Here is a 19377-nt window from a genome sequence, read left to right as displayed (position 1 = left end):
GGTTCCTGGTCGAGGGATCGGCGAAGGATTGGAAATTTTCTGCCAGCCGAAGATTTTCTTCTTTCGGGCCCGAACTTTTCTCAAGACGTCCATTCATCCCGTTTTGATCTGATCGGATTGAAAACACAAAAAAATGGGCGCACAATGCATTTTTGGGTGACAGCCGCGCATACACACTCATACAACGGCAAATTCAGGAACGCGTGTTCCTTGTTGTATAGAACATATGGAGGTTTTTTTTCTGGGTTGTTTGTTATTTTTCCCCTCTGCTGAGAAACCAAATTGGCTGGATAATCTCACTCGAATTACTTGCCAAAGGAATGAAGCCAGGGTTGAATTCGAGGATTCCGTTTTTTTTTCTTTTTAACAGATAAACAAAAAATTTACAATAGTGACGATTTGAAAATAATAACTGTCAAAAAAGATATCAAAGTTCCAAAAACCTGCTTAAATCCAAAACAAACAACAAAGTCAAAAATTTCAAACAAGCAGATGAATGTCAAAAATGCCGAAAATGAAAAAAATGTCAAAAATGTTAAAAATGTCAAAAATGTCAAAAATGTCAAAAATGTCAAAAATGTTAAAAAAGTCAAAAATGTCAAAAATGTCAAAAATGTCAAAAATGTCAAAAAAGTCAAAAATGTCAAAAATGTCAAAAATGTCAAAAATGTCTAAAATGTCAAAAATGTCTAAAATGTCTAAAATGTCTAAAATGACAAAAATGTCTAAAATGTCAAAAATGTCAAAAATGTCAAAAATGTCAAAAATGTCAAAAATGTCAAAAATGTCAAAAATGTCAAAAATGTCAAAAATGTCAAAAATGTCAAAAATGTCAAAAATGTCAAAAATGTCAAAAATGTCAAAAATGTCAAAAATGTCAAAAATGTCAAAAATGTCAAAAATGTCAAAAATGTCAAAAATGTCAAAAATGTCAAAAATGTCAAAAATGTCAAAAATGTCAAAAATGTCAAAAATGTCAAAAATGTCAAAAATGTCAAAAATGTCAAAAATGTCAAAAATGTCAAAAATGTCAAAAATGTCAAAAATGTCAAAAATGTCAAAAATGTCAAAAATGTCAAAAATGTCAAAAACGTCAAAAATGTCAAAAATGTCAAAAATGTCAAAAATGTAAAAAATGTCAAAAATGTCAAAAATGTCAAAAATGTCAAAAATGTCAAAAATGTCAAAAATGTCAAAAATGTCAAAATGTCAAAAATGTCAAAAATGTCAAAAATGTCAAAAATGTCAAAAATGTCAAAAATGTCAAAAATGTCAAAAATGTCAAAAACGTCAAAAATGTCAAAAATGTCAAAAATGTCAAAAATGTAAAAAATGTCAAAAATGTCAAAAATGTCAAAAATGTCAAAAATGTCAAAAATGTCAAAAATGTCAAAATGTTAAAAATGTCTAAAATGTCTAAAATGTCTAAAATTTAAAAAATTCAAAAATTCAAAAATGTCAAAAATGTCCAAAATGTCAAAAATTTCATAAATTTGAAAAATTTCAAAAGTTTCTAAAATTACAAAAACATAAAAAATCCAAGCACTTACCTCGTTCAACGATCTTCCCAAACAGGTTCTTCCCCCGCAGGAAGTTCCGGGTCGAGCAGTTCCACCGGCGATTCCGGAACTGATGCTGGCACTCGCTGATGGCCATGTTGGCTCCCTTGGCGATAGCCGCCAGAACTCCGGGATTTTCCCGAGCCAACCTTCGCTGTTTCCGCCTTAGCGTCGCGTGTATCGCCGGATCCATGTACATCATCCCGTTTGCCAGCGGTGAAATGTTATTCGGTTCTCCAGCCTTTGCAATACCCCTGTTGATTTTTTCGGGAAAAGGTGCAAAAGAAAAACTTTTGTTAGAACGTGGAAAAATATTTTAAATAAAACAAACTCTCCCAGGGAAAGTGTTCATCTGTTAAAACAAAGGTCAACAAAAATCATTCGGTTTTGGAATGTCCAAAAATTCTTAAAGCAAACACCTGAAGATCACCTGGTTCTCTGGAGGACTCATCGGTCGGAAAAGGGTAAAAAGTCAACAGCGGAAGATGGATTAACGCTGGAATCCCTCTTCTCTAGGGCCAAGTGGTTGGACAAATATTAGTTCGGATTTTTGTTGATTTTTTTTGTTCAACTTTAGGACAGGAAGAGAAAACCTGCTGCAGTACGAAACATGTGCGAAGCACATAAAGGCTTTCAAGTGAAGGTATCAAAATTCACACAGAGCCATTCTTCGGACCACCGCGTTCTCAAGGAAGAAAGGAAGTAACAAGTTGCTGCCAGCCATCAGAAAAGGAAACGTGTGTTTACCTTTACCGGAATGCGCAACGCAAAAACGATTTCTGTGATGAAGCTGAGAAGAAACATTCCAAATAACAACGAATTGGTTGAATCAACAAATTCGTTGAGCTGTGTTTTTCTTGCTTTCTGCTAATTAAATCAGTCATTGATGTCTTTGTATAGGGATTCCATCGAATTATTTCCAGCAACCAATCTAGAAGAAGCTGACAAAATTGGAGACAAATAAGCTTTGCGCTTCGCGGTTATTTTCATCCCAGACGCGTAATTTGTATCTATTTCGGTGTGAGGCTGCTGATGATTTCAGCCATCGCCGTCGTCAGGGGCTTTCCGCGGAATTTCGGACTAACTCCGTAGTCCGCGGCAGCAAAAATCAACATTAATATTCATCACCAGCTAATTTCAGCGAAGCGGAAAGTGTCTCACATTTTCAACGCCACCGGAGACACAATCCTCAATTTGCGGTGGAGCTGCGAGATGAGGGAGAGAAATGGCGAGGGTAGAGGGGATCGTACTTGATCTCCATAATTCAGCCCCCGTCTGCTGGAAGCTGACGAGTAACTGCGGCCGCAAAGTTGAAGCCCGTAATTTAATAACCATCATATCGCCTCACATCCTCGAGTCTTAGCGCGTCGTCACAGTCGTCACAGACAGGTAGAAGATGTGATCGTTAAGAAGGTAGTCGTTAGTGTGCGGCGCACGGAGGGAAATAAATCGAAAGACCTCGGTTCCGGATTAAGGTAAAGGTAATGAGATCGGAACCTGGGATGGGTTCCGAGAATCCGTCAATTATTTTGATATTTTTTTGCTAGTTATAAGTCAACAAAGGGTAATGAGAGCTCATTTTGAAGTCAGTACAGTATTTGAGGTGGGTAGAAAGACTTCCTTGAATGCCATATCAATTACAGCAGATTGAAACTTCTGCTGGAGTTCGAAATATTACTTCTGATTGAAACTTTCATTTATAAAAAAAAACTTCTTCTCCTCTTGAGCTAAATGCAATAAACATACTTCTAATGATGGTTTGGAACTCCTGTTGGTGAAATGAACTAAAGTGGATTGAGGTTACTATCAGTAGTGTGAAACATCGATGATTGAGACTTCTGCATGGGGAAAAACGAATTTATTCTATGAGTTGAAACTTCTGCGGATGAAGTGGTTTTAAGCGGCTTGAGACGTCTACTCAAGTGAAAACTTTCATAGGTTAATCATTGAGACTTGCGCTCAAGAAAAAGTACTAACGTTTGATGAGCCTTTCGTTTAGCTGATGTGGATTGAGATTTCTGGAAGTTGGGTGTATCGAAATTACGGCACTATAACAATGAATTGAGATTTAGACTTCCGCACGATAGTTGCGATAGACTGAAACTATTAACGATAAAAGGATTCAAACAGGTTGTGACTTCTCCCCAGGAAAACAATCATTAAGGATCGAGACTTCTGGTCCATTTATGGAGCCAGTACTAATGGATTGAGAGTTCTGTTAGTGGAATAATAGTTAAACCGGAATGAGACTATTGCTTGTCATTCAAAACACTTAGGGGTTTTAACGAAGGAAAAAAAAATGTGGAGAAAAACTGTTGCTGAAAGTAGAGATTTTTTCTAACATCATTATGAGACAATCCAAGCTGATTGAGACTTCCTCCAAGAAATAAACTGTTCCACTTGACTTAGATATTTCTTGTCAGGATGTAAATGTAAGAACACGTTGTGAAAATATGTAACTGATTCAGATTTCTAATTACCAAACGTGTTATGGGGATTAACTGTCGATATAAAATCTTTAGCTGCTGATTGAGACTTCCGTTTTTATGTTGTAATATATGAGGCTTCCTTCTCAAATCAATTAAGCTCTCATATGGATTTCTTAACAAAATTCTGTGGAACCGGATTGTAATTGCAGGAAGTACACAAATGTAAAAAAAAGGTTGATTTACCATGGGTGCACAGCCTGGCCGCAATTTTTAAAATAAAAAGTTGATATATTTTCGTCATGAAAACAGCAGAAAACTTTCTCCGTGTCCTACCCTCGAGGCAAATGACCAATGAAACCGTGCACAAATCTGTTCCCAGGAATCGTCGCTGCACCCCAGGGCAGCCCAGGTGCTTTTGGTTGAACCTGTGTTATCGCGTTGTCGTCCCGTTTTCTTAATAACAATAATAAAATTAATAATAATAAACATCGCGCTGCTGTTCTCGCCTTTTAATAGGCTTTGGACTTCCCTAGCCTGCGGCTCAAAAAACCCCTCACGCGGGTTTGATTGAACATATTAAATCAGTTCGAAAGAGTGATTCGTCCGGTAACTGACAGCTAAGGCGCCGGAACCGGATCAAGATTAGGATCGGCGCTTCCACAGAATTTTCATGAAAAATCAAATTTGGTCAACAGATTGACAAGTGAACGAAAAAGTACGCATTTTGTCTTCCGGGATGAAGACAACCAGCACCATTCGCGGAACTAAAATTTAAAGAAAAACAAGGGTGCTGACCAAGATACACGTCAGGCGTAGACGTCACGATTTGCGACGCAACGTCGCAATCCGCAAATGGGAGGAAATTTTTAACATTCATTTATGGCACATGGCGATGATGGCGCGACACGGTGTCTCACTTCGGCCCAAAAACGGCATGATTCACACGGACCCTCCGTATCGGTCTGTATCCCAACTCTGCGTCGTAGACATGAGCTTCCTCCAAGACAGGTTCCCGGGAACCCACCGGAACGCCACATCGATCCGGGGTACAATACCAGAAAAAATGATTTACAATGCACAGCAATGTTGTTTATGATAATTATTATTACTTCGCCTTCATATTTTTTTTCTCATTTTTAAACGTTGTCCCAATGTTCCATATTTCGCTTTCTTCGGACGAAACAAACCTTTTTATTGTGGTCGGTCCCGGAATTGACAATTGGAACCGGGCGCAGCTTCTGCCCCCGGTATTGTTGTCAAACTCGAAACAGAAAGACAAACTAATTTCGGTTTTACAACCGGAGCTATTATGTAAGGCTGCACTTTTTGTCCCAACACTAAACGAATATATATAAAAAAAAACAAAATTCCCGAGAGAGTTGCCCCCGCTTGAATAAGCAGAGAGGTGCTCCAGATGGAAGCCTGTTTTCAGTTTTCAGCTTTCGTTCCTGGTTCTAAGATGTTCTGGAGTGTCTGTCGAAATTCGAGTGATCGAAGAAAAACGCAAACGCCCATAAATCATCCCAAGATGACAAACTGACTCCTTTTCCCAAGTCTCCGGGGCAGAACGCCACCCGCCTCACGCTTACATTCCACCAAATTTGGCGTGTCGCGCGAATGAAATTGTAAAATTCTTTCAAATTAAACCTTACACATGTTCATTTCGAGGTAAAGTTGTTTTCAGTTTTTTTTTTGCTTTTCCAATGCAAAACAAATTCGAGAACAACAACGGCGCGATTGACAGGCGACAGCCGGAACGAAATCCGGGCGTCCAACTTTTTCTTCTGGGGGAGCAAGTTTTGAAATTTGAAAACAACAAAAAAAATTGACTTGGATTTGAACCGATGAATTGATGAAAAGATCACACGCGTTGTTGCCTTGCCTTCTTGAAAGGTAGCGAGTTGGGATTTTTTCCCCAGTTATCTTTCTATCTCAGCTCGACGGCAGCTCAATTACGCAATCGGCAACAACTCAGGCAGCTTCCGGTAATTGTGAGACAAATTGTGTTCATGTAAGTCATTTACATTCCTGTCACCACGAGTGGCATAAATGGCACAAGCATAATTTATTTCATGAACCTTTTCTAAAACCACTTTTTTTCCTCACAAGAAGATCACAAACAGAGGCAGAAAATTGTTGATAAAAGTCAGTGATGCAAATACGCCTGGGCTTCCTCAGCATAGAGCTCAGCTGGGTGGGTGCATAAATTATCGCCACCGCAGATTTAATTGATGGTGATTTGAATCGGAAAGTAGCAATCTTGACAGCTGCACCGCGATCGATCGATCAGCGAAGAATTCGAGAAGTTGGGAACGCAGAAAGATCGATTTCATCGACGCGAAAAGTTGATTCCAAAGCAAAACGGAGGCTGAGACGCTGACGCCGTCGCTAGACGGTTTACGGGCTATGATTATCGTCATTAGATTTCGCTGCCTCGGCGTTGACGATCGATGGCGTGTGGTCCGGCGCCGGGTAGAGACCCAGACCGTCATAGTCGTCGTCTGCGTATGACACCCGCCAATTGTCGGGTAATCAAAACGTCAAAATTGACAATTGCGGAACAAGAAAATTTTGCTGCCCTAGCTTGTTTTCTTTCCGGTTCAAGGTCGAATCGATATATAAATATGATGAAAACACGTGGACATAGAGTAAGGTTCAAGGGAACGTCAGAGGTTTCACAACAAATTTATTAATAGAGTTGATTGGGAAACCCCTCCCCGTTTAAATTTACAATAACTAGACGATTCCGGTCATTGAGGAAAAAATAAACTTATTCAAACGCCACCAGTTAATCCATCATTCGATGAAAGCTATCATTAGCTACGGGAAAAACTGTTAGATCCAGAACAAAATACCGGCTCTCAACTCTGGGGCAACAAATTGAGTCGATTTGCGACCAACTAGTACTAAATCCATCATTCCGCCGGGTAAAGTTTACACACAAGCAGCGTCATAAAACTCACAACCGGCTGATTAATCATTTCAGCAATCTCGATTGGGATCGGGTAAAGATCCCCTCGCGCAAAACCGGATCGTGATGCCCTAGTTGCTGCGTCGGCTAGTTGTGATTAACGTTCTAAATCTAGAAAAAAAACCACCCAGGGCTGGGGAACCGGAAAACGTCACCTTACTCAGTTAGACAAGCTGTTGCTGCAGTAATTTGCACCCTGAGCGCCGCGCTCAGCCTTTCGTTTTTGTTTAAAGCTGAGAACACTAGCCGACGGAATGAAAAATGACACTACGGTGTTAATTTGTCATTTATTACACCGACTTTTAACCGACCAAGACGCCTTCTTCCAGTAGAAGTGGAAGATTCTGGATTATTTTAGCGAAAACGCTTTAAAACACTCTAAACGCCCTCGATTAGAGGCGTTTTTTACGAGTTTCAGCAAAGGAGGGCTCCCGAAATAAAATTGGAAACTCTTCTAAGTTAAGAAGCTTAAAAGGGTAACCGAGTTGGTGTTCCGTTTTGTAGCTTTGCCAACCTATCGAATTTGGGAAGTTTTTTGGACGGGAGACTTCAACCCAAAATTTTCGGGTTCGTCGCCTACAACGTTGAAGTCTTTCGTACAGTTTTGGCAGCTTTTTGGTGCGAATGTTGTTTGTTTCATAAGCAAAATGCGGCGCTTTTATGACATCGATAAATAAAAAATGTCAAAACTGTGCTAGGCGGGCGAATTTTGATTGAATTATTCAATTGCAATTTAAGGTTGGTCTAACTGGTAAAAAAAATACATACATCTGGCATACATCCCTCAATTTAACCAAACAATTTGGAACCAAAATTGATTCAAAAAGCAAAACAATTTGGAACCAAAATTGATTCAAAAAGCAAAAAAACAAAAAAAAAACCGCAAAAAACCTTGATTTCAACGAGAACCTTCAGCTCATATCCTGAACGATTTAAACGAAATTTTAGAGGAACTCTGAATCTGAATCTGAAATCTGAAATCTGAATCTGAAATCTGAATCTGAAATCTGAATCTGAAATCTGAATCTGAAATCTGAATCTGAAATCTGAATCTGAAATCTGAATCTGAAATCTGAATCTGAAATCTGAATCTGAAATCTGAATCTGAAATCTGAATCTGAAATCTGAATCTGAAATCTGAATCTGAAATCTGAATCTGAAATCTGAATCTGAAATCTGAATCTGAAATCTGAATCTGAAATCTGAATCTGAAATCTGAATCTGAAAACTGAATCTGAAATCTGAGATCTGAATCTGAAATCTGAATCTGAAATCTGAATCTGAAATCTGAATCTGAAATCTGAATCTGAAATCTGAATCTGAAATCTGAATCTGAAATCTGAATCTGAAATCTGAATCTGAAATCTGAATCTGAAATCTGAATCTGAAATCTGAATCTGAAATCTGAATCTGAAATCTGAATCTGAAATCTGAATCTGAAATCTGAATCTGAAATCTGAATCTGAAATCTGAATCTGAAATCTGAATCTGAAATCTGAATCTGAAATCTGAATCTGAAATCTGAATCTGAAATCTGAATCTGAAATCTGAATCTGAAATCTGAATCTGAAATCTGAATCTGAATCTGAAATCTGAATCTGAAATCTGAATCTGAAATCTGAATCTGAAATCTGAATCTGAAATCTGAATCTGAAATCTGAATCTGAAATCTGAATCTGAAATCTGAATCTGAAATCTGATTCTGAAATCTGAATCTGAAATCTGAATCTGAAATCTGAATCTGAAATCTGAATCTGAAATCTGAATCTGAAATCTGAATCTGAAATCTGAATCTGAAATCTGAATCTGAAATCTGAAATCTGAATCTGAAATCTGAATCTGAAATCTGAATCTGAAATCTGAATCTGAAATCTGAATCTGAAATCTGAATCTGAAATCTGAATCTGAAATCTGAATCTGAAATCTGAATCTGAAATCTGAATCTGAAATCTGAATCTGAAATCTGAATCTGAAATCTGAATCTGAAATCTGAATCTGAAATCTGAATCTGAAATCTGAATCTGAAATCTGAATCTGAAATCTGAATCTGAAATCTGAATCTGAAATCTGAATCTGAAATCTGAATCTGAAATCTGAATCTGAAATCTGAATCTGAAATCTGAATCTGAAATCTGAATCTGAAATCTGAATCTGAAATCTGAATCTGAAATCTGAATCTGAAATCTGAATCTGAAATCTGAATCTGAAATCTGAATCTGAAATCTGAATCTGAAATCTGAATCTGAAATCTGAATCTGAAATCTGAATCTGAAATCTGAATCTGAAATCTGAATCTGAAATCTGAATCTGAAATCTGAATCTGAAATCTGAATCTGAAATCTGAATCTGAAATCTGAATCTGAAATCTGAATCTGAAATCTGAATCTGAAATCTGAATCTGAAATCTGAATCTGAAATCTGAATCTGAAATCTGAATCTGAATCTGAATCTGAAATCTGAATCTGAAATCTGAATCTGAAATCTGAATCTGAAATCTGAATCTGAAATCTGAATCTGAAATCTGAATCTGAAATCTGAATCTGAAATCTGAATCTGAAATCTGAATCTGAAATCTGAAATCTGAAATCTGAATCTGAAATCTGAATCTTAATCTGAATCTGAAATCTGAAATCTGAAATCTGAATCTGAAATCTGAATCTGAAATCTGAATCTGAATCTGAAATCTGAATCTGAAATCTGAATCTGAAATCTGAATCTGAAATCTGAATCTGAAATCTGAATCTGAAATCTGAATCTGAAATCTGAATCTGAAATCTGAATCTGAAATCTGAATCTGAAATCTGAATCTGAAATCTGAATCTGAAATCTGAATCTGAAATCTGAATCTGAAATCTGAATCTGAAATCTGAATCTGAAATCTGAATCTGAAATCTGAATCTGAAATCTGAATCTGAAATCTGAATCTGAAATCTGAATCTGAAATCTGAATCTGAAATCTGAATCTGAAATCTGAATCTGAAATCTGAAATCTGAATCTGAAATCTGAATCTGAAATCTGAATCTGAAATCTGAATCTGAAATCTGAATCTGAAATCTGAATCTGAAATCTGAATCTGAAATCTGAATCTGAAATCTGAATCTGAAATCTGAATCTGAAATCTGAATCTGAAATCTGAAATCTGAATCTGAAATCTGAATCTGAAATCTGAATCTGAAATCTGAATCTGAAATCTGAATCTGAAATCTGAATCTGAAATCTGAAATCTGAATCTGAAATCTGAATCTGAAATCTGAATCTGAAATCTGAATCTGAAATTTGAATCTGAAATCTGAATCTGAAATCTGAATCTGAAATCTGAATCTGAAATCTGAATCTGAAATCTGAATCTGAAATCTGAATCTGAAATCTGAATCTGAAATCTGAATCTGAAATCTGAATCTGAAATCTGAATCTGAAATCTGAATCTGAAATCTGAATCTGAAATCTGAATCTGAAATCTGAATCTGAAATCTGAATCTGAAATCTGAATCTGAAATCTGAATCTGAAATCTGAATCTGAAATCTGAATCTGAAATCTGAATCTGAAATCTGAATCTGAAATCTGAATCTGAAATCTGAATCTGAAATCTGAATATGAATATTAAATCTGAATCGGAAAGCTTTAAACGAACAGTTTGAAAATTAAATTGGATTTCTGAAGTAAAATCAGCTGAAATTGAAAGTGTCACTTGCAAGTTATAATTTTACCTTTCCAAAGTAGATAATGAGTTCGATTTCAACAATTCGGCTAATAACTCTTTCCGAACTCGAAACGGTTGGTCGTAAATTTCCGCAACCACAAGCCATAATGAGCTCGGGATTGACATTTTCCCATGAATTGGCGGGACAGCGACAAAAGCGCACGGAAAGTGTTGAAGGAAACACAGAAGAAAAAACGCAGATCCCCAGACCGAATTCAGCAACCAGGCAGGGGCTTGTAAGTTGACAGGCAAATTAATTGCATTTCACACCTGATAGATGTGTGGCAGGCAGTCGGTCGACGGCGGCAGCAGCAACAAAACGCCGAGTTTTGTGCCACTCTCGACGCAACCTCAGGAAGACAGTTTCTGTTTTATACGTGTGTGACCTGATTTCTGCGCTACAGAAAACCGCAAAGCCACACGCCGCGCGCGGTGACACGGAAAAGAATAAAGTGACACTTCCCTTCATCGTGGGTATGGCGACCGTTGAAAAGTTTTTAATAAGAGACACACGAGCGACGGATGTCCCCGAGTCCGAGTAGGGTTTTTTTGTTGGTGTGGGAAAAAAGGAAGAGTTTCGTTTGGCGATATGTATAGTTTGTTGATCAACAACTGGACTAGGAAAGGGGGGATGCTGCCCGATTGCAATAAATTTGGGTTATGTAAAATGTGCGATTTTTAGAGCTTGTAGAACATGCGTGCAACAAGGGGGAAAAAGCTCAATTAAATCTCGGCTCGACTTGACTCGTTCGCAGAGGAAAGGTAAATTTAATTAAAACAATTTGCAAGTTGCTTGTTGCGCCCAGGGTGAGGCAACCGACTTTCGATGCAGCACCAATCGAGCGACTGACCACCAGATGTGGACTCCGCAGTGGCTACGCGAAACGGATAAAATGTAACCCAGGTATAAATTATGTTAACGAGTTTGTTAAGGGTTCTGTAAATGGCAGGTTAAATAATAAAATTAATTGCTGAAATAATTATAATCAGCATTTACGATGATTACAATATTGATTACAGTCAGTGCCACTTGGCTGAAGAAAGGAACGGGGTGTGGTGCGTGTGGCTCAACGAGGAGGTACCAATAACTGCGATTTGCCCCCACGAGAAGGTGCCAACTCCGGAGAACCTCAAGAGGAAAGGGGGGATGACTCGAACATAAATGATTGCTCACACGGGTGGGGGGGATGGTAGAGAGCAGTATTAAGTTTAACCGCCACAGTACACGCTTGGCTGAGGAGACAGACTGATTGGCTCTTACAACCGAAGGTAGCTGTTATTGAGGCAGTAACTCGGTTTCAGGGTCATATCACTTATCGCCATCAGCTACTGCAACAAGACGCAACGACGAAACGACGGACGATGCAGATCATGTAAATTAAACAAACAATGTTTTTTTACCTCGTTTGCATGCCCGAGTAACCCAAAGTTCTGGCCCCAAAAAATCAACAGAAAAAAACACAAACTCTCCCAGAAATCTCCTTAAGCCATAAATTTCCAATTAATCACTATCGAAATTCTGGAGGTGCAGCATCCTTCGGAAAAGAACCTCTCACACGGGGTCGTAAAAAAAAGTGCAGCAAGATAAACTCCCTGGCCTGCCCCCGGAGGAAGCAAGCAAGAGAGTGCCTAATGGGAAGTTAATGGCTGTATTAAAACCGACGAAAAAGACGAAAAAAAGCAACGGTGAGAGCAGCATAAATTTTTAATGTCTCCCAACCTTACCGAGTTGCTTGCATCAACAAAAACAACATTCAACAACCGCTCAGGCTGCTCTCAGAATCGATCTAGAACAGCCAGTTGCCTGCATTTTTATTGGAACATTATTATTTCAGTTTCGGATGATATCATCATTTTTTTTTTATGAGAGAAGCATCTGGAGTCCCTTCGCGTTTATGAGGTCGATGATGGATGGATGGAAAGTATTTAGACCGATTTTCAAACGCCAGTTTTTTTATGTAAGCCAAGTTGGAGTTGAAATTTGTAATTTTCCATCAATAGCGTCCTAAATTTGGATTTATAAACAATACAGCTGAGCAGATATTCTGAAACATGTTGTTTATGAACATATTACGATTTGTTATAAGTTTGTTGTCAAAGGATTTTAATTGGCCTTAACAAGGTCGAAAGGCAATCTGAAAGTTCTTGAACCTTTTGAAGGATGTAGAACATGAATAATTTCAACTCAAAAGCGACTTCCAGAGACGTTGGAATACATAATTTGGGCAGTTATAGAGTTGCGAACTATAAAGACAAAAATTTAGAAATACGTCATTAATGAACATTTTACGATTTGTTATCAGAGGATATTCAATGACCTATACTCAGTCGAAAATCAACCCAAAATTTTTCAATCCACTTATAATATTTCCAACTAAAAAGTCTCTTTCAGAGGCATTAAAATACATCTTTTGATTAGTCACAAGGTTGCAAATAACAAAGACATTTGTCTCAAGTGCTCAGTTAACGGTTTAAAATTGGTTAATAAACCTTTAAAATTAAAAATTCTATCTGAAACATTATGTTTTTTTAGTGAAACTATGAAATATTTCTCAACTCAACTCAACTCATTTGCCACTTTAACAGGCATTGAAAAAAAAATAAGGAAGTTATCGGGTTCTTAGTTTATCTTACATAATATGTAAGATAACTTCCTAATTTTTTTTACCGAAAACAGGCTAAACTATAAATTGCAACCCAAAAGCTTTATTTAATATGCGTTCTAATTCTTGTTAAAGTAGCTTATGCCATTGAAGTTTTTCATGTTCTTGCATTTGATGGATAAACCATAAAATTTCATGTCGATTTTCAAACTTGTATACGACATTTTATACCTTAATATATTTTAGAGAGTACATAATATGTCCTCTCTAAAAATGTTAAGTTATTAAATGTCGTATACTAGTTTGAAAATCGACCTGAAATTTTATGATTCATCTATCAAATGCAAGAACATCAAAAACTTAAATGGCCTAAGCTATTTCAACATTAATTAGAACGCATATTCAATGAAGTTTTTGGATTGCAATTTATAGTATAGTCTGTTTTCGGTACTTGATTGTTGGTTTGAAGAAAAAAAGCTCTATACTAGTTTGAAAATCAATCGGAATATTTTTAAACGAATATTTAAATTGAAGAAAATTCAATTTTCAAGATAACAAGGCATTTTTCAGAGACCTAATTGCATCTTTCCAATAGATATAGGGTTGCAATTAATCAAGAGGAAGCTATCATATAATCCAAAAGGTGTACAAGTTCACACTGACCTCAACTAGTTTGAACTTGAACATCAATCTTAAGTTTTTTAAACAACTTATTAACTTAATTTCAAACTTTTCAATATTCTAGACAATAAGACATTCAACAAAAACGCAAAATGTATAGTTCAAGTTTTTATTGGGTTGCGATAAGTCTAGAAACACCTATAATTTGCTTAGTCCAAAAGTTGAAAGAAACATTCAATGCCCTATGCAAGTTTCAAAACTTATTTTAAAAGTGTCTAAAAACGGTTTTTACATACTAGAAAAAAAATAATTGCTATTAACAAGCCACTTTTACATGTATTGAATTGCATATTTTTAGATATCCAAGAGGGGCTATGATTCCAGAAGCCTCTTAACACATTAGGACCGTGGAGAAATCTTAGACCGGAAACACCAAAATTTGGCGTTCAATATCTCAGAATGCGCTGCACTAGATTCTACAAACTTAGCATCTTTAATTTTCATAGAGTGTTATGTTCAATTCTACAGAAAAAAAAGTTTCATCATTATATTTAAAACAATTGCGTTATACTTCTAAGTGTAGAAAATTCCCGGAAAAAGACAAAAACAAAAGCTCCGGTATTAGGCCCTCAAAACGTTAAAATTCACCAAGAGTTCAATTTTTCTGATTAAAGTAAAAGTTAAACACTCTACTTACCACCACATCGACCCCCGTCCTCGACCAGGTTTCACTTTGTTTTCCACCTCCCCACTGGTTCCGACTGCCATCAGGCAGATCAGCGCAAATGTCACCAGTTCCATTGCGTAAACTTTGACACTTCCTACCGAATCAACTAAAACTTGTCGTTTCAAGCAAACCAAATCGAGTTGGTTTCCCTCTAAAATTTGTATCCGAGATCTTCTCAACGCTTTTTTGTCGTCGGTCGAGCAGCACTTGCACTTTGAAACCAATAAAAAAAAATACAATTTTCCTCCGCGGGAAAACTTTTACCTTGGTGCACTGTCAGCAGTTATCACAGAACTAACAATCATTTTTCTTTTTCTCTCGATCACCCGATGGACATTGATCACATGATAGCGTCGATTTATCCGTTTTTTTTTTGGTTTTTCCGCACTCACCACTGGCGATCGAGTCCCACGCGCTTCCTTCCGGTTCGATCAATGCAACAAAACCACCCTGAAACCAACCACGTTGCGCGTTCAAATCTCTCAGATCCTCGACTCCGTTCCGGACAATTTTCCTTGTTCCCGGTCGACGGTTGATGGTTTAACCTCCACTCGAGAACGTTCCGACGATTGTCAACAACAAGAACACGAACTACCAAACATCAATCACGATCGCGCACGAAAACGGTTATGCTGACGGCTCGCTTTGCTAGGCCGACGATATCCTTCGGGTAGCAGCACCTTTCTCGTAATGCTCTACTGCTGCCTAGCACCTCTCAAGCTGCACCCGACCTCACTCAGTTAGCGCTCGAGCAGCTAACTCAAGCAACGTGCGCCATCTCTCTCGCTCAATTTTCCCGGGGGGCAAAACCCCTGTCGATCTCGCTTCCGCAGCCGAGATCGCTCCGAGCCAATTTGCGCTATTCGTCTCCTTCTTCGTTCCGTCCGTACACACTTTGGTTTTCCTCTCTCGGGTCGTTCGGCACACGCTCTTTCGCTCGGCTCGTTTTGCGCTCGGATACCTTTTGTTTTTGTGTATCGGCCGCCTTTTCTTCCTCCCTTTTCCCCGCTCTTTTCGTTCGGCTGGTGGAGTGATTCTTTCGAGTTTGCTCGTCACCACCTCCTTTTTTCGATTTTCCTTTCTTCACACGATCATTACTCGAGCTCTCACTCTTTCGCTGCTCCGGCGGGCTTTTCCCCGGCTAATAAAAGCCCCCAAATTGGCCCGGTACCAAAAAGAAAAGAAATTTTTCACTTTTCCTTCTGCACCCGGCAATTTGATCCTCTCGGGGTCAATTTTTTCTCTCGCTTTGCCCCACACCGTTGAGGCCGCTTGTTTGTTGCCACTTCTTGTTTTCTGTTTTCCCAAAACAGCACTTTTCGACTCGGTGTGAGTTCTCGCTTAAAACAGCCTTACCGATCTCGCCCGAGCGTACTTCATTAATAAAAATACGAACATAAACAAATAAACAGCACCAACAACAACACCAAGTTAGGTACTCCACACCGGAGGAGAGTGGCTCTCCCAATTATTACAGGTGCGCTCTGGTCTACGCCTCTAAATTCACGATCGATTCTCGCAAGACGCATCCGATCGGGAACCGATCGTTTACAGCAATCACGGAACTCACCGAATTAAATCAACCGAAAAAATTCCCGCTTTCATTCACTCGCGCTGGAAACTAAGAGCGCACTAAAAACTGTCAATGATAATCGTTAAATCGGGGAAAAAACCGGCAGAACGTAATCCCATCACTTCCAGACGTTGCTCCCTACGGCATTCATAAACAACAAAAATAAACTAACAAAAATATGAGGAGCGCAGTTTAATTGTTGCCCCATCCAGGCAGCCAGCCGACGCCGACCGATGCTTATGTTGGACTGAAGAAAACCGAAACTGTTTCACCTCAACACATTTTATGATTATGATGTGATGTTGGGTTATACCTACCGACAACGCTTTTTTTTTATTTTCCGTTTTAATTCATTTATCTCCACATGCGTCGACGCCGTCGTCGTCGTGCGTCTTCTCGCGGTCCGGGCGCGCGCGGTCCTGCCGTCATCATCGTCAACATCATTATTCGGACCACGACACGGCACACCGGTTGAAGTTTTGATGGGAACTTTGTTACCTACTACGACCAGCGATGATGACGGTGCTGATGATGAGTTGATGGCAAACCATCACGGTAAACAACCATAAGGGCGGAGGTGAACCCCTGCGTACATACGCCTATATGTATGACACAATGATGATGTTTTATAACCGTGAACGGTGAAGCACGAACGGGTGGCACTCGTCAACATCGGAGTTTGGTGTGTCAACTTAGGAACAGTTGACATTTATCCTACGATGGACTCCGGTTAAAGAGGCCAGAAGAGGTGACTTGCAGATTGGTTGTTCAGCCATGCGTGGAAAAATACAAAAAAAAAATTTTATAATCGATGTTTGAATATTTTTCTAAGCAACGTCAATCGTTAGTCTCCAGATGACATAAAATTCATCTCTCCTACGACATAACTTGATGAACATAATATCTAAAATTCACTCGGTCCATGGCAACCGTTCTCCAATTTCTCGAACATCCCACATTCGCCAGATCACGCTCCACATGGTCTAACCACCTAGTTCATTGCACCCCCGCTCGTCTCGTTCCTATCGGATTCGTAGCGAACACCTGTTTTGAAGGCCAGCCTTCACCACCTTCTGGATACTCGATTCGCCGTAGATTCGCACGAGCTCGTGGTTCATCATACGACTTCACACTTCATTCTCCTACACGCCACCCCAATGGTTCTTAACTCTCGTAGCTCGAATACTTCGATTGTACGCAGGTCCTTCTCGAGCAATATCCACGTCGCGTGCCCGTAGAGAACAACCGGTTTTATAAACGTCATGTACACATTACACTTTGTGTGAGAGCCTCTCGACCGCAGTTGCTTGTGGAGTCCCCAGTAGGCACAACTTCCACTGATCATTCGCCGCCGGATCTCACGACTGGTGTTACTGTCTGCGGTTAACAGCGAGCCAAGATAGACACAGTCTTCGACCATCTCCAGCTCGTCGCCGTCGATCGTGACCTTGTTATTACTGGATAAGCGGGTTCGGTACTTCAGTTTGCGGTAAATCTCATCTACCGCCGCAGATGATCTGCCGACTATATCAATGCCGTGGGCAAAGCAGATAATATGAATGGATCTGTTGAAAATCGTGCCCCGCATTTTGCTCACCACTCGTCGAATAACACATTCTGGTGCCACGTTGAACATTATGCAGGATAGACCAAGAAATGTTTTGTTTGCAGTCACAAGCTCGCAAGACCCGCAGCAAATCACACTATCTCGCCCCCACCAAGACGTTGTTGCACTCAGCACGCTGCCTCTGACATGGAGAACAGACGCGTACAGAGCCCCATGTATTAGTTTTCACACTACCCGATCTCCGCTAAGGTTGTTCGCACTCCAACCAGCACCACCGGGAAGTTGAGAGTCGAAATTGTTAGACAAAAGGTGATATGACCACTACCCGAAGGTTGGGTGTATAGGTCTCGAGTTGCACATTTCCTACCATTTTGATGATTTCCAGGGTTCCTCCAAAATTAATGATTTTCGCCTTTCTGTCCTTACACGCGTAGCTTCTGTTGTTGGAGTCATCTTTTAAGCACGCGACATACCCGTCTCATTAGACTGAGTCGATTTAGGGTCATTTTTGAATTTCTCAAACCCTGGGGTCTAAAAAGCTTCATCTTAGTCCAAAACTCATCCGTGATTTTTTCCAGAATTTTTAAGTAACGTTTACATGAGTAAATTTGAACTTTTAGGTTTGTATGGAAAAATTGAATATTTTGTACTATAAAATCAACAGCGTTTTTGTTTCTTCGGTAGAACCGATCCAGTTGAATTGTTATTGTGCCAATTTATTAAATTTCCTAAGGGAAATTTTCCGCTGGAGCCTCGCAAAGTATTGCAAGAAAAGTAGTCATGCAATACCTCGTTAGGCGCCCTGCAGGGATGTCAATTGAATTTCTTGTTTATCAATGCGAAAAGATATACCTCTGTTAAACAGCTAATAACTTTTTTGCCTAATAATATACGAAGTAAAAGTCTTCGACAAAGTTGTTCAGCGGAAAATTACCCTTAGGAATTTTATAAATTGGCATAAAAACTGTCAGCTGGCTCGGTTCCACAGAAGAAACAAAAACGATGTTGATTTTTCAGTACAAAATATTCAATTTTCCCATACAAACCTAAAAGTTCAAATTTACTCATGTAAACGTTACTTAAAAATTCTACAAAAAACCATGGATGAGTTTTGGACCAAGACGAAGCTTTTTAGACCCCAGGGTTTGAGAAATTCAAAAATGACTCGCCAGTCTCTGCACACTGTTCTTGTTCTGCGCCGCGCGTGAGGTGACGATATCCGATTCACCCGAGTCACTCGATTCCAGGAGTCGCTTTAGGTGAGGAACTGATGAACTTTAGGATTGAACCTCTGTCATTTCACTCACACCAACTAACTGAATAAGGTGACTAGAATCCCATGACGGTAACGTGACTCGACCCAATATCGTTACCTCACGTCCGGCGCAGAATAAAGCCCTTTGTTCCGTAAATCTCTGTAGACAAGTACTCGACTATGTTGAAGACTTGGTAGCGCACGATTAAGCTCTAGGTGTAATACTCCAATTTAAAGCTCATGAACGGCTCATAGTTAACGAAACCAAAACTAGGTTCAAGGTTTTGGCTCGCACTTTAAGAGGAGTCTCTAGTCTCTAGTATTTTCAGCTAACGGTCATCAGATGGAATCTGGGTCATTGTATATTTAT

General features: G+C 39.1%; 1 protein-coding gene across 1 annotated transcript in view; it reads right to left on the bottom strand.

Moving 5' to 3' along the window:
• LOC129749888 (protein Wnt-1-like) overlaps positions 1-16266 on the bottom strand; it is a 33060-nt gene extending 16794 nt beyond the window's left edge. The window contains exons 1-2 of the mRNA XM_055744998.1: positions 14583-16266; positions 1551-1813 (exon numbers count right to left, since the gene is read on the bottom strand). Of these exons, the coding sequence (XP_055600973.1) occupies positions 1551-1813; positions 14583-14686 (367 nt within the window). The 5' untranslated portion in view covers positions 14687-16266. The remainder of the gene's footprint in view (positions 1-1550; positions 1814-14582) is intronic.
• Positions 16267-19377: the final 3111 nt, after the last annotated feature.

Source organism: Uranotaenia lowii, chromosome 2 (genome assembly GCF_029784155.1).
Source record: "Uranotaenia lowii strain MFRU-FL chromosome 2, ASM2978415v1, whole genome shotgun sequence".
NCBI lineage: Eukaryota > Metazoa > Arthropoda > Insecta > Diptera > Culicidae > Uranotaenia > Uranotaenia lowii.
The sequence above is the reverse complement of the archived record's forward strand: the minus strand, read 5'-3'. Positions and strand labels throughout refer to the sequence as shown.